General features: G+C 44.5%; 1 protein-coding gene across 3 annotated transcripts in view; it reads left to right on the plus strand.

The window, feature by feature from the left end:
- pusl1 (pseudouridine synthase like 1) overlaps window positions 1-16,290 on the plus strand; it is a 66,139-nt gene that overhangs the window by 33,003 nt on the left and 16,846 nt on the right. For all 3 annotated transcript variants that reach the window (XM_036984263.1, XM_036984265.1, XM_036984264.1), the window contains one exon: window positions 6,168-6,338. In XM_036984263.1, coding sequence (XP_036840158.1) covers window positions 6,168-6,338 — 171 coding nt within the window. The remainder of the gene's footprint in view (window positions 1-6,167; window positions 6,339-16,290) is intronic.

The following is a 16,290-nucleotide window of genomic DNA, read 5'->3' on the forward strand; positions in this document are numbered from 1 at the left end:
CAGCTCAGGAATCACACTCACTCACACTAAGACAATAGAGTTTGCAATACGTGAATAATGAAGGCAAATAACACACGAAGTGTAGAGAATCAGCAAATTAAGGCGTGGAGATATCTGACCCAGTCAGACACATGAAGTGGAGATATCTGACCCAGTCAGACACATGAAGTGGAGATATCTGACCCAGACAGACACATGAAGTGGAGATATCTGACCCAGACAGAGACATGAAGTGGAGATATCTGACCCAGTCAGACACATGAAGTGGAGATATCTGACCCAGTCAGACACATGAAGTGGAGATATCTGACCCAGACAGAGATATGAAGTGGAGCTATCTGACCCAGTCAGACACATGAAGTGGATATATCTGACCCAGACAGATATATGAAGTGGAGATATCTGACCCAGACAGAGATATGAAGTGGAGATATCTGACCCAGTCAGACACATGAAGTGGAGATATCTGACCCAGTCAGACACATGAAGTGGAGATATCTGACCCAGACAGAGACATGAAGTGGATATATCTGACCCAGACAGACACATGAAGTGGAGATATCTGACCCAGACAGACACATGAAGTGGAGATATCTGACCCAGACAGACACATGAAGTGGAGATATCTGACCCAGTCAGACACATGAAGTGCAGATATCTGAACTGACGCAGACAGACAGACAAAAGTCAGGATCAGAGAGAGGGCGAGCAAGAGAAAGAGGGAGGCGACAGAGAGGTGCAAGACAGAGAGAGATAGAGAGAAGGTGAGATGGGAGGGAGGGGGGAAGGGAGAGAGAGAGAGAGAGAGAGAGAGAAGGGGAAAGAGAGAGACCTAGAAAGGGAGAGATAGTGAGATAGAAAGGGAGAGAGGGAGAGAGAGAGGGGGAGAGAGAGAGAGGGAGGGAGAGGGAGGGAGAGAGCAATAAGGGGATAGAGAGAGGGGGAGAGAGAGAGCAATAAGGGGATAGAGAGAGGGGGAGAGGGAGAGAGAGGATAACAAAAGAGATGTTAGAGAATGGAGTGGTTTATGTAACAGGGAATGAGGAAAGTTGTAGCGTGAAATGTTTCATCTCAAGAGTGTTTTTTTTCGCTCCTCGCCTACCACTACTCCCCTCGTCCTCCTCCCCTCCTCGTCCTCTGCTCTTCCTCCCCCTTCGTTTCCTCCTCCCCCCCTCCTCTCCTCCACCCTCCCCTCTTCTCCTCCTCTCCTCCCCTTTTACTCTCTTCACTTTTTTGGGAAAGTAGGCCAAAATAAGCTGCAGGCTTATACAGATGCAGAACAACACCCACGCATGTATGCTTCTCTCTCCCTCTGTCTCTCTCTCTCTCCCTCTTTCTCTCTCTCCCTCTCTCTCCCTCTCTCCCTCTCTCCCTCTCTCCCTCTCTCCCTCTCGCTCTCTCTCTCTCTCTCTGTCTTTCTCTCCCTCTCGCTCTCGCTCTCTCTCTCTATCTGTCTCTCCCTCTGTTGCTCTCCCTCCCGCTATTCCCCCGTCCCTGTCTCTTACATTTTCACTCTCCAATTCTCTCTTGTTTTCTTTCCCTCAGCCTCTATCCATCCCTCCTTTCATCTCTCTCTCTTATTCACTCCCTCCTCCTCTCTCCCTCTCTCCCTCCCTCCCATCCATAAGGATCCCTGGTATTCAGCAGAACAGTGAGGGAACACTACAGGGCTGCGCCTGAAAATAAACACACAAAAAAAACATCTTAGTTGACCACGAGGCCTCTGTTCTTTTGACCAATAAATTGGTCAAAACATCCTATGTGTTTTAATCAAATCAACTATATGCACTGAGCTTGTCTGAACTGTTTGATGAAATAATTAAGACTCAAAAATGACTAGAGGGAGACCGACCAGCAATTGATGATATAGTCCGGGCCTGGTGACTGTGACTAGCAGCCGTCGTCGCTCTCTCCTCCCGGCCGCAGCGACCACCACAGAACATCAACATGTGTGTTGCTGAAGCTGCAACATTAATTACAGCCATTTCTGACTGAAAAGTTCTGTTACCCGAAATCCCTAATTTGTCTAGGAAAAACATTCCCTTAACCCTGGCTCTCTTTACGTGACACGTGTATGCATCGTATGCACATCTTCGTAAGAATAGGTCTTTGATTATTACTAGAGGTACGTTGGTTATGTAATTATTTCTCCAGAATGCCCGTTATTCCAGAGAACGATTCGTTTTTTTCTCCCAAATTGCCCCCCTGTAATTATTATTGTATTATTATTTAAATAAATGGACAGTTGTTTATTCTAGGCGTGAAGACATGTCCAGGTGACAGTGACACGCTGATAACTTGATTCCCGTGTTTCTAAACCATTCCCGAACCATCCTATAGTGTCAGCATAATATTTGAATTGAGGAAGTGTGATCCTAATCATTAGGGTATTTCAGTGATCGGTAGTACGCCCTAAATGCCGCCCAGCTTTCAGATGGGAGCTAAACAGTGCAAGTGCACTTGAGATGCATTTTTAAAGGGCTACGGATGAGAAAGTTAACTTATCATTTCCAAACCTTTAGGTTAGTTGTATACTGCTGCGTTGCCATCTATTAACACCAAGGGTTGCATTAAAGAGGCTCAATATTTTTGTACTGATGCATTTGCCAATATTCAGTTCATATATATATATATATGCACAAAACATATAAACGAAAGCCTTCACTGGGAAAGTTGATGAGCTACATGTAGGTATTTCATATATAGTTTATACACAGCGCTTTGTTTTGATTTCTCCGATCCGTTGTTGTGTTTTCTTTCTCAAACCGCGAGCAACACCTGTCAAACTGTCAGACACTTCTCTCAAAACACAGGGATGTCGATTCGCACGGAACTAGTATTATCAGAGGATCTTGGGAGTTTGCCAACAAAACCAAAAAAAAACAGTAGGTTATTCTGTCTGGAATATTCTCCTGCCATGTAAAAATGATTGACATAGCAGATTCGGACGGGACTAAAACTACAGATGGGGTGTTTTGTGTATATAATTACATTACCGAACCTCCCCCAGTAAAACTAATCCTGTCCGTAGAGGGCACAATAGGGCCCATAGCATAATCATAATCACATCAATAAATTGGTTCCAGCAAACTCTGAACACTGTAACACATGGGACAGCTAAATGGGATGCTGAGGACTTGACAAATAACTCGAAACAGGGGAATGTTTGGAATAAATGTAACTAGTTGTGGAAAATACTGATCAAGAGAAAAGAAGATAAGGAACAAACACAATACCCCATAATGACATCACAATACCCCATAATGACATCACAATACCCCATAATGACATCACAATACCCCATAATGACAAAGTGAAACAGATTTATAAAGAAATAAAAAACTGAAATACCTTATTTACATAAGTATTCAGAACTTTTGCTATGAGACTTTAAATTCAGCTCAGGTGCATCCTGTTTCCATTGATCATCCTTGAGATGTTTCAACAACTTGATTGGATTCCACCTGTGGTAAATTCAAATGATTGGACATGATTTGGAAAGGCACATACTTGTCTATATGAAGGTACCACAGTTGACAGTGCATGTCAGAGCAAAAACCAAGCCATGAGGTCAAAGGAATTGTCCGTAGAGCTCCGAGACAGAATTGTGTCGAGGCACAGATCTGGGGAAGGGTACCAAAACATTTCTGCTGCATTGAAGGCTCCCAAGAACACAGTGGCCTCCATCATTCTTAAATGTAAGAAGACTCTTCCTAGAGGTGGCAGCCACCTGGCCAAACTGATTAATCTGGGGAGAAAGGCCTTGGTCCGGGAGGTGACCAAGAACCCGATGGTCATTCTGACAAAGCTCCAGAGTTCCTCTGTTGAGATGGGAAAACTTTCCAGAAGGACAACCATCTCTGCAGCACTGGGAGATTAGTCAGGATCGAGGCAAAAAGCGAAAAGTACAGAGAGATCCTTAATGAAAACCTGCTCCAGAGCGCTTTCAGACGGGGCGAAGGTTCACCTTCCAACAGGACAATAACCCTAAGCACACAGCTTCGGGACAAGTCTCTGAATGTCCTTGAGTGGCCCAACCAGAGCCCGAACTTGAACCCAATCTAATTTCTCTGGAGAGACCGGAAAATAGCTGTGCTGTGATGCTCCCCATCCAACCTGACAGAGCTTGAGAGGATATGCAGAAAGATTGGGAGAAACTCCGCAAATACATTTGTGCCAAGCTTGTAGCATCATACTGATGAAGACTCGAGGCTGTAATTCCTGCCAAAGGTGCTTCAACAAAGTACTGAGTAAAGGGTCTGAATACTTTTTAAAAATGTGTATTAATTAGCAAAACATTTTACTTTGTCATTATGGGTAAAAACAACGATTTAATAGATTTTAGAATAAGGCTGTAACCTAACAAAATGTGGACAAAGTCAAGGGGTCTGAAAACTTTCCGAAGGCACTGTGCCTAAGACATTTTCAGCTTTTCCCTGTCCGAGTCTGTAATACCAACATGTTTCAAGCAGACCATCATAGTGCCTGTGCCCAAGAACACTAAGGTAACCTGCCTAAATGACTACCGACCCGTAGCACTCACGTCTGTAGCCATGAAGTGCTTTGAAAGGCTGGTCATGGCTCACATCAACACCATAATCCCAGAAATCCTAGACCCACTTGAATTTGCAAACCGCACCAACAGATCCACAGATGATGCAATCTCTATTGCACTCCACACTGCCCTTTCACACCTAGACAAAAGGAACACCTATGTGAGAATGTTATTCATTGACTACAGCTCAGCGTTCAACACCATAGTGCCCTCAAAGCTCATCACTACACTGGGACTAAACACCTTCCTCTGCAATTGGATCCTGGACTTCCTGACGTGCCGCACCCAGGTGGTAAGGGTAGGTAACAACACATCCGCCACGCTGATCCTCAACACTGGGGCCCCTCAGGGGTGCGTGCTCAGTCCCCTCCTGTACTCCCTGTTCACTCATGACTGTGCGGCCAGGCACGACTCCAACACCATCATTATCATTAAGTTTGCCGATGACACAACAGTGATAGGCCTGATCACCGACAATGATGAGACAGCCTATAGGGAGGAGGTCAGAGACCTGACCGTGTGGTGCCAGGACAACAACCTCTCCCTTAACGTGATCAAGACAAAGGAGATGATTGTGGACTAACAGGAAAAGGAGGACCGAGCACGCCCCAATTCTCATCGACGGGGCTGTAGTGGAGCAGGTTGAGAGCTTCAAGTTCCTTGGCGTCCACATCACCAACAAACTATCATGGTCCAAACACACCAAGACAGTCGTGAAGAGGACACTACAAAACCTATTAGTATTATTTCATATTTTTTTGTTTTTTTGCTATTTGCTTCGACTAAAGACATCTCAGTCGACCAACAGCCTATCGACCAAATAATTGACCAGTGGACTAAACGAGGTCAGCCCCTAGTACAATACCAGTTCCTATGTCAAATCAAAATCAAATCAAATGTATTTATATAGCCATTCGTACATCAGCTGATATCTCAAAGTGCTGTACAGAAACCCAGCCTAAAAGCCCCAAACAGCAAGCAATGCAGGTGTAGAAGCACGGTGGCTAGGAAAAACTCCCTAGAAAGGCCAAAACCTAGGAAGAAACCTAGAGAGGAACCAGGCTATGTGGGGTGGCCAGTCCTCTTCTGGCTGTGCCGGGTGGAGATTATAACAGAACATGGCCAAGATGTTCAAATGTTCATAAATGACCAGCATGGTCCAATAATAATAAGGCAGAACAGTTGAAACTGGAGCAGCAGCACGGCCAGGTGGACTGGGGACAGCAAGGAGTCATCATGTCAGGTAGTCCTGAGGCATGGTCCTAGGGCTCAGGTCCTCCGAGAGAGAGAAAGAAAGAGAGAATTAGAGAGAGCACACTTAAATTCACACAGGACAGGAGAAGTACTCCAGATATAACAAACTGACCCTAGCCCCCCCGACACATAAACTACTGCAGCATAAATACTGGAGGCTGAGACATGTGACCTGTTACCTTTTGCACCCCTTACAGTTGATTTGATTTGATTGAAAGTCATATCACTCTTTTGGGAGCAGCTTACCTGTCTCTTAGGTGTTTAGAACAGTCCACACATTTTACAGGAATTAACATACATATAACCCTTAACCTTTACCCTTTAACATATGCCCCCTGCCTTCTCTTCCTCCTCACAGTGACTTGGATGTTGGTGCGATGCGCGACGCTGCCTCCCTGCTGGTGGGGACCCATAACTTCAGCTCCTTCAGAGCCCTGAACTCTGAGACACCATTTAAAGACCCGGTAAAGACCCTGGAGAAGGTCGGTCTGGAACTCGGAGACGCCTTTGTACACAAACACTTCCACAGGTAACCTCTGACCTCTAACCCATGACCCTAATCCTAACCCTATTTTGGAGCTTTGGGATGCTTTTGTATACAAAGACATTTCCACAGGTAACCTCTGACCTCTAACCCTAACTGTGCAGTAGCCACAGTGTGTCAGAAAGCCTTTAGTACCCAACTCCATGTTTACATTGGTGGGGATTTGGATTAGTTTAAAACCCTCTGAATATTATTAGAATCAATCATTCTTTTTTCAGATCTGATCGTTGTAGTGGCCTCTACCTAGAAGGGGAATAATCCATAGTGGAGGTTAGTGGGGAGTGTTGGAGAGAGCTTTGGGGAACTAAAATGGCTGTGGGGTTTATTCCTCTGGATGGGTTGTTCCTGTATCAAATACCGTTTTCATGGCTTAATTATTAACCCCTGGAATATGGGTTGAGAGACAGATGGTGTGTAAGAGTTTTCCTCTCTGTGAGTTAAATCCAGTCATATTTATATGTATGTGTTCATTTGTCAGGGACCATGGACAACATATCATTGCACCAGATTTCGCTAGATAACAAATTTTCTCTCGACCTGAGCTCTGTGTACATACACTAGATGACCAAAAGTATGTGGACACCTGCTCATCGAACATCTCATTCCAAAATCGTGGGCATTAATATGGAGTTGTTCCCCCCTTTGCTGCTATAACAGCCTCCACTCTTCTGGGAAGGGTTTCCACTAGATGTTGGAACATTGATGAGGGGGACTTGCTTCCATTCAGCCACAAGAGAGTTAGTGAGGTCGGGCACTGATGTTGGGGGATTAGTCCTGGCTCGCAATCGGTGTTCCAATTAATTCCAAAGGTGTTCGATGGGGTTGAGGTCAGGGCTCTGATGCAGGCCAGCAATGTTCTTCCACACTGATTTCAACAAACTATTTCTGTATGTACCTCGCTTTTAGCGCGGGGGAATTGTCATGCTGAAACAGGAAAGGGCCTTCTCCAAACCATTGCCACCAAGTTATAAGCACAGAATCATCTAGAATGTCATTGTATGCTGTAGCGTTAAGATTTCCCTTCACTGGAACTAAGGGGCCCGAACCAGGAAAAATAGCCCCAGACCATTATTCCTCCTCCACCAAACTTTACAGTTGGCACTATGCATTCGGGCAGGTAGATTCGTAGCGTCGGACTGCCAGATGGTGAAGCGTGATTCATCACCCCACAGAACGCGTTTCCAGTGCTCCAGAGACCAATGGCGGCGAGCTTTACACCACTCCAGCTGACGCTTGGCATTGAGCATGGTGATCTTAGGCTTGTGTGCGACTGATCGGCCATGAAGCTCCCTGACGAACAGTTATTGTGCTGACGTTGCTTCCAGAGGCAGTTTGGAACTCGGTAGTGAGTGATGCAACAGTCGGCGGTCCTGTTCTGTAGTGAGGGATGCGACAGTCGGCGGTCCTGTTCTGTAGTGAGTGATGTAACAGTCGGCGGTCCTGTTCTGTAGGGAGTGATGCGACAGTCGGCGGTCCTGTTCTATAGTGAGTGATGCAACAGTCGGCGGTCCTGTTCTGTAGTGAGTGATGTAACAGTCGGCGGTCCTGTTCTATAGTGAGTGTTGTAACAGTCGGCGGTCCTGTAGTGAGTGATGCAACAGTCGGTGGTCCTGTAGTGAGTGATGTAACAGTCGGCGGTCCTGTTCTGTAGTGGGTGATGCAACAGTCAGCGGTCCTGTTCTGTAGTGAGTGATGCAACAGTCGGCGGTCCTGTAGTGAGTGATGCAACAGTCGGCGGTCCTGTTCTGTAGTGAGTGATGTAACAGTCGGCGGTCCTGTTCTGTAGTGAGTGATGTAACAGTCGGCGGTCCTGTTCTGTAGTGAGTGATGTAACAGTCGGCGGTCCTGTTCTGTAGTGAGTGATGTAACAGTCGGCGGTCCTGTTCTGTAGTGAGTGATGTAACAGTCGGCGGTCCTGTTCTGTAGTGAGTGATGCAACAGTCGGCGGTCCTGTTCTGTAGTGAGTGATGTAACAGTCGGCGGTCCTGTTCCGTAGTGAGTGATGTGACAGTCGGTGGTTCTGTAGTGAGTGATGCGACAGTCGGCGGTCCTGTTCTGTAGTGAGTGATGCGACAGTCGGCGGTCCTGTTCTGTAGTGAGTGATGCGACAGTCGGCGGTCCTGTTCTGTAGTGAGTGATGCGACAGTCGGCGGTCCTGTTCTGTAGTGAGTGATGCGACAGTCGGCGGTCCTGTTCTGTAGTGAGTGATGTAACAGTCGGCGGTCCTGTTCTGTAGTGAGTGATGTAACAGTCGGCGGTCCTGTTCTGTAGTGAGTGATGTAACAGTCGGCGGTCCTGTTCTGTAGTGAGTGATGCGACAGTCGGCGGTCCTGTTCTGTAGTGAGTGATGCGACAGTCGGCGGTCCTGTTCTGTAGTGAGTGATGTAACAGTCGGCGGTCCTGTTCTGTAGTGAGTGATGTAACAGTCGGCGGTCCTGTTCTGTAGTGAGTGATGTAACAGTCGGCGGTCCTGTTCTGTAGTGAGTGATGTAACAGTCGGCGGTCCTGTTCTGTAGTGAGTGATGTAACAGTCGGCGGTCCTGTTCTGTAGTGAGTGATGTAACAGTCGGCGGTCCTATTCTGTAGTGAGTGATGTAACAGTCGGCGGTCCTGTTCTGTAGTGAGTGATGTAACAGTCGGCGGTCCTGTTCTGTAGTGAGTGATGTAACAGTCGGCGGTCCTGTTCTGTAGTGAGTGATGCGACAGTCGGCGGTCCTGTTCTGTAGTGAGTGATGTAACAGTCGGCGGTCCTGTTCTGTAGTGAGTGATGTAACAGTCGGCGGTCCTGTTCTGTAGTGAGTGATGCGACAGTCGGCGGTCCTGTTCTGTAGTGAGTGATGCGACAGTCGGCGGTCCTGTTCTGTAGTGAGTGATGCGACAGTCGGCGGTCCTGTTCTGTAGTGAGTGATGCGACAGTCGGCGGTCCTGTTCTGTAGTGAGTGATGCAACAGTCGGCGGTCCTGTTCTGTAGTGAGTGATGCAACAGTCGGCGGTCCTGTTCTGTAGTGAGTGATGTAACAGTCGGCGGTCCTGTTCTGTAGTGAGTGATGCGACAGTCGGCGGTCCTGTAGTGAGTGATGTAACAGTCGGCGGTCCTGTCCTGTAGTGAGTGATGCAACAGTCGGCGGTCCTGTTCTGTAGTGAGTGATGCAACAGTCGGCGGTCCGGTTCTGTAGTGAGTGATGTAACAGTCGGCGGTCCTGTTCTGTAGTGAGTGATGTAACAGTCGGCGGTCCTGTTCTGTAGTGAGTGATATAACAGTCGGCGGTCCTGTTCTGTAGTGATGTAACAGTCGGCGGTCCTGTTCTGTGAGCTGGTGTGAAATACATTAAAGTCTGGGACTTATTTCCATTGTGGTCCTCGTGAAACAAGATCCAACACGGTTGAACACAGTTTGACAGAGAGATAATAAAACATGTAAACAAAAGAAGAAGAACGTCTGTCTCACTGCAGTGACGTCGTAGGGTACATTCATATGGGCAAACCATTATTTTACTTTATTTTAAAGTATTGGCTGTGTGCTCGATTTTATACACCTATCAGCAACGGGTGTGGCTGAAATAGCAGAATCTACTCATTTAAAGGGGTGTTTATATCATTTTGGCCATAAAGGTCCCTATAATAAGAAACAGGAGAAGCTTGCTTGTGAATTATTGATAAGCCCAAAGCTTTCGCCGCACTTTTAGTATGGTGGTGTACAATGATATAGAGTAGTGGTAGGAGAGTATGAAGAGCACTGGAGAGACAGGGCAGGACAGGACAGGACCGGACAGGAGGAGATTACACAAGGATCAGAGGAGTTCCAGAGGAGGAGAGCTTCTAGAATGTCGTTGCTGTTCTAGAATGTCGTTGCTGTTCTAGAATGTTGTTTCTGTTCTAGAATGTTCATCGCGGTTCTATAATGTTGTTGCTGTTCTAGAATGTTGTTGCAGTTCTAGAATGTTGTTGCGGTTCTAGAATGTGGTTGCTGTTTTATAATGTCATTGCTGTTCTAGAATGTCGTTGCTGTTCTAGAATGTCATTGTTGTTCTAGAATGTTGTTGTGGTTCTAGAATGTCGTTGCTGTTCTAGAAGGTTGTTGCTGTTCTAGAATGTTCATTGCTGTTCTAGAATGTTGTTGCAGTTCTAGAATGTTGTTGCGGTTCTAGAATGTCGTGGCTGTTCTAGAATGTTGTTGCAGTTCTAGAATGTTGTTGCGGTTCTAGAATGTCGTTGCTGTTCTAGAATGTTGTTGCTGGTCTAGAATGTTGTTGCGGTTCTAGAATGTTGTTGCTGTTCTATAATGTCGTCAGATGTTCTACAATTTTTTGTTTTATGTTCACTTTCCACAGTAACACAAAGTCCGATACAGACACAAGCACTGACATCCGTCTAATCCTGCATGTGAAACAAATGCTTTCTGTTCTTTATTCTGTTCTTGTAATATTGAGAAATAGTTTTGACATAAAACCTACTCTAAATGGTATTCCTGTTCCTATTCAATTTGTCAGTGTTCAGTTTGCCACGTCAACATGGTATAAAACACACACACATTATGTTCTTCTATCCTCTTGGGGACCCAAAATTAATTTCCATTGAAAATCCTATTTTCCCTAACCCTAACATGAAACTTAACCCAAACCATAAACCTAACTCCTAAACCTAACCACTAACCCTTTACACGTCATCATCAGACAGCACAGCAGCATTCACATTCATTTACATGTGACCCAGTTCTCACAGTGTAGCACCTACAATGATTCCCTATTCCCTATCCCCTATTCTATTCCCTATTCTATCCCCTATTCCCTATCCCCTATTCTATTCCCTATTCTATCCCCTATTCCCTATTCTATCCCCTATATAGAATGACTCCCTATTCTATCCCCTATCCTATCCCCTATCCCCTATTCTATCCCCTCTATAGAATGACTCCCTATTCTATCCCCTATTCTATTCCCTATTCTATCCCCTATTCCCTCTTCTATCCCCTATTCTATCCCCTATCCCCTATTCTATCCCCTATTCCCTATTCTATCCCCTATCCCCTATTCTATCCCCTATTCCCTATTCTATCCCCTATCCCCTATTCTATCCCCTATTCCCTATTCTATCCCCTATTCCCTATTCTATCCCCTATTCCCTATTCTATCCCCTATTCCATATTCTATCCCCTATTCCCTATTCCATATTATATCCATTTTTTTTTATACCTTTATTTGAACAAGGAACACAGACTGAGACCAAGGTCTCTGTTACAGCTGGGCCCTGCGTATACATGTTTACACATACAGTTCAGGTACAATGATTAAGAAACTACACAAGACAAAACCATCACAGATAACACAAACAAATACAGCAGAAGATTGTTACATTTACACACAGGTTATTCCCCTAGCAGGTTATTCCCCTAACAGGTTATTCCCCTAACATGTTATTCCCCTAACAGGTTATTCCCCTAACAGGTTATTCCCCTAACAGGTTATTCTTAACAGGTTATTCCCCTAACATGTTATTCCTAACAGGTTATTCCCCTAACAGGTTATTCCCCTAACAGATTATTCCTAACAGGTTATTCCTAACAGGTTATTCCCCTAACAGGTTATTCCCCTAACAGGTTATTCCTAACAGGTTATTCCCCTAACAGGTTATTCCCCTAACAGGTTATTCCCCTAACATGTTATTCCTAACAGGTTATTCCCCTAACCTGTTATTCCTAACAGGTTATTCCCCTAACAGGTTATTCCCCTAACATGTTATTCCTAACAGGTTATTCCCCTAACAGGTTATTCCCCTAACAGGTTATTCCTAACAGGTTATTCCTAACAGGTTATTCCTAACAGGTTGTTCCCCTAACAGGTTGTTCCCCTAACAGGTTGTTCCCCTAACAGGTTGTTCCCCCAACATGTTATTCCCCTAACATGTTGTTCCCCTAACATGTTATTCCCCAAACAGGTTATTCTCCTAACAGGTTATTCCCCTAACAGGTTATTCCTAACAGGTTATTCCCCTAACATGTTATTCCCCTAACATGTTATTCCCCTAACATGTTATTCCCCTAACAGGTTGTTCCCCTAACAGGTTATTCCCCTAACAGGTTGTTCCCCTGACAGGTTGTTCCCCTGACAGGTTATTCCCCTAACAGGTTATTCCCCTAACATGTTATTCCCCTAACAGGTTGTTCCCCTAACAGGTTATTCCCCTAACAGGTTGTTCCCCTGACAGGTTATTCCCCTAACAGGTTATTCCCCTAACAGGTTATTCTCCTAACATGTTATTCCCCTAACAGGTTATTCCCCGAACAGCACAAGAACTTGCATTACCCGAAACAGTTACAAGCAATACAAAAATAAAAATCCTCCACTAAATATTTAAAATTAGCGACAGGGGGACAAGAGTCTCAGGTTTAAGTTTAGTCTGCCGGCTATTCCACAGGCAAGGACTGTAACTGGAAAAGGCAGCCATACCCAACTCATTGGAAATCACATGGGCCTCAAGCTTAATCCATGCTTGAGACCTGGTTTTAGGAATTCTAATTCTAATATTGATGAGTGATGATAAATAAGAAGGTAGCTTATTCAGAAGTGCTTTATAGACAAACACGAGAGCATGTCGTTCTCGTCTCACGGACAGCGAAGCCCAACCCACATTGTGATATAAAACACAGTGGTGAGTTCTGTAGCACCCGTAATAAACCTAAGTGCACAATGATAAGTAGCATCCAGCGATATAAGTGTTGATGCCGAAGCATGCATGTAAATAATATCCCCATAAACTATAACAGACATAAAAGTAGCTTGCACAATGTGTCTTCTATTTGTAGAGGACAAACATGTCCTGTTTCTATAGAGGAAGCCTAGCTTGATTTTTAGCCGTTTACAAAGTTCGTCAATATGCATTTTAAAAGACAGTTTATCATCCAACCATATCCCTAAGTATATTTATAGGCAGAGACCTGATTAATTCGAGAGCCATCTAAGCTCGTAAGTGCAAGTGTATTTTCAACCAACATTTTGATCCTATTAAAAAAATCATAAAATGTGTTTTCTTTGCATTTAAACCAAGTTTAAGCTGTATAAAAGACCCCTTGTAATATCTTACAACCTGTCTCCAATAGTGATGATGCTTGGTCAGCCGTTGAAGCGATAGAGTACATGACAGTGTCATCAGCATATAAATGAATTTGACACTTATCTCATCGCCGATATTGTTTATGTAGAGAGTGAACGGTAATGGACCAAGTATAGAACCTTGTGGGACCCCTTTAACCAACTCCAATGGCCGTGACTGGATGCCGTCGACTCTAACAGCCTGACTTCTATCCTGTAGATAGTCGGCACAGTACTTTCTATTATCTAGGGCATTAGTAATATCCTTTACAACACGTACAGTAGCCGTAATAGTACTGTCTATTCCCTATTCTATCCCATATCCCCTATTATATTCCCTATTCCAGTGGTTCCCAAACTTTTTATAGTACCGTACCCCATCAAACATTCAACCTCCAGCTTTTGCTCCATCAGTACAGATACCAACACATCTTGACCACCAAAGTGATTTTGATGTCACAAAGCTGTCCAGTATTTAAACAAATATCCTCATGTTTGATGAGGGTTTCCAGTGGTTTGCAGAAGAGGATATCTTCCTTAATTGACCCCCCATAAATGTAACGGACATGTACCAGGAGCTGTGCCAGGCCCGCCTCCTCTGTTGACTCATCCAGCTGTAACACATAGAATTCACTGGCTTGTATGTGAAGCAGTAATTGTTTCAAAACATCTCCTGCCATGTCACTGATGCGTCGTGAAACAGCGTTGTTTGATGGAGACATTGTCTGTATAGTTTTTTGGGGTCTTTTCCCCCCAGCATTGTTCCAGCCATATTTGCGGCAGAAGGAATAATGAAGTCCTCCACAATAGTATGGGGCTTCCCTGTCCTAGCCACTCGGTAACTCACCATGTAAGACACTTCTAGCCTCTTATTATCAATGGTATCTGTTGCTTTTATACATGTCTTACTACTTGACAGTCATCTTTATTCTCGCTCAAAAAACTCCTGTGGCTTATTTTTCAAATTGACATGTTTTGTTTCTAAATGTCTACGCAAGAGTGAAGGTTTCATAGAGTTGTGAGATAGTACTGTAGCACATATAACACACTGTGGCTGAGGAAAGGCACTACTCCCAATATAAGTGAACCCCTCTTCGATGGTCCAACGACCCTGTCTGTTGTTCGGTGCTTTCCCGGGTAAGGGGACAGTAGCTTGGTGCTTTCCCGGGTAAGGGGACAGTAGCTTGGTGCTTTCCCGGGTAAGGGGACAGTAGCTTGGTGCTTTCTCGGGTAAGGGGCAGTAGCTTGGTGCTTTCCCGGGTAAGGGGGACAGTAGTTCTTCGGCTGCATCAGATTCACAACTGTCAGTGTCCATGCTAGCTGAGCTAACAACAAATATAGAATTACTGATGCTAGCATTGGATGTGCTCGTGGAAGCAGAAAAACTTGTGTCGTCGACAGGTGTAGTTCTGGTGTAGCAGTCCTACCAGTAGAGCTGGTAGTAGCAGTCCTACCAGTAGAGCTGGTAGTAGCAGTCCTACCAGTAGAGCTGGTAGTAGCAGTCCTACCAGTAGAGCTGGTAGTAGCAGTCCTACCAGTAGAGCTGGTAGTAGCAGTCCTACCAGTAGAGCTGGTAGTAGCAGTCCTACCAGTAGAGATGGTAGTAGCAGTCCTACCAGTAGAGCTGGTAGTAGCAGTCCTACCAGTAGAGATGGTAGTAGCAGTCCTACCAGTAGAGCTGGTAGTAGCAGTCCTACCAGTAGAGCTGGTAGTATGTGTCTCTATGGACTCATACCAGCTCTACTTTTTTATTTATAAATTTTCCAGCAAACGGAATGAGCAGCAGTTACATAATTCCCGCGAGAGAGTAACAGTTCATGTGATTGGATGTTCATTATTTGACTAGGCTACCTTCATTGTGTTGTTATTTTGCTGAACACAAGATGGTTTCATTTTTATTTCTGGCAGGGAAACAAGGCTACTTTTTATTTTACCTTTATTTAACTAGGCAAGTCAGTTAAGAACAAATTCTTATTTACAATGACGGCCTAGGAACAGTGGGTTGTTCAGGAGCAGAACGACAGATTTTTTTTATCAGCTCTGGGATTTGATCTTGCAACCTTTCGTTTACTAGTCCAACCACTAGGCTACCAGTAGCCCCAAATGCAGCAGGTAGGAAAATAGAAATGGTTTGAAAATATCAAGAATATATTATTATTATTATTATTATTATTATTATTTTTCTTTCAAATGTGAATCACATTTTTATTTGGCGTTTGGGAATATCTGGTGTACCGTATCAAAAGCTTTGGCCAAGTCAATAAAAATAGCAACACAACATTGCTTAGAATCAAGGGCAATGGTGACATAATTTAGTACCTTTAAGGTTGCAGTGACACATCCATAATCTGAGAGGTGACCAACTGAGTAAAATAGTTAATTTTAGCCAATCGATTCCCTTGGCAGCTTCTTCCCATGAATCTCAGCGTGTTACCTAGCAACAGCAACAACACTTCGCCCTCCATTTTTTTTCTTCCTGAATCACTCAAGAAAATCTGTTATTCAATTTTGACGTTTTGCCCGAGAAGGTCTTAGTCCCGCAATTATGCATTTAGCTAAGTAGTTTAGTGGTGGAAGGAGAGGTATTTCTGACGTTTGATAATGTACACAAACACTGGTCCATTACATCTCTAAACCAGAAACAGCCACTTCATAATAAAGAGAAGCTAACCAGCTAAGGTAGCTAGCTAACTACTATAGTAACATTATATCACACTAACCAGCTTGTGCAACACTAAATACAATGATCCTTCAATGAAAAGGTAGCTAGCTAACTACTATAGTAACATTATATCACACTAACCAGCAACACTAAATACAATGACCCTTCAATGAAACGGTAGCTAGCT

Source organism: Oncorhynchus mykiss, chromosome 7 (assembly GCF_013265735.2).
Source record: "Oncorhynchus mykiss isolate Arlee chromosome 7, USDA_OmykA_1.1, whole genome shotgun sequence".
Taxonomy (NCBI): domain Eukaryota; kingdom Metazoa; phylum Chordata; class Actinopteri; order Salmoniformes; family Salmonidae; genus Oncorhynchus; species Oncorhynchus mykiss.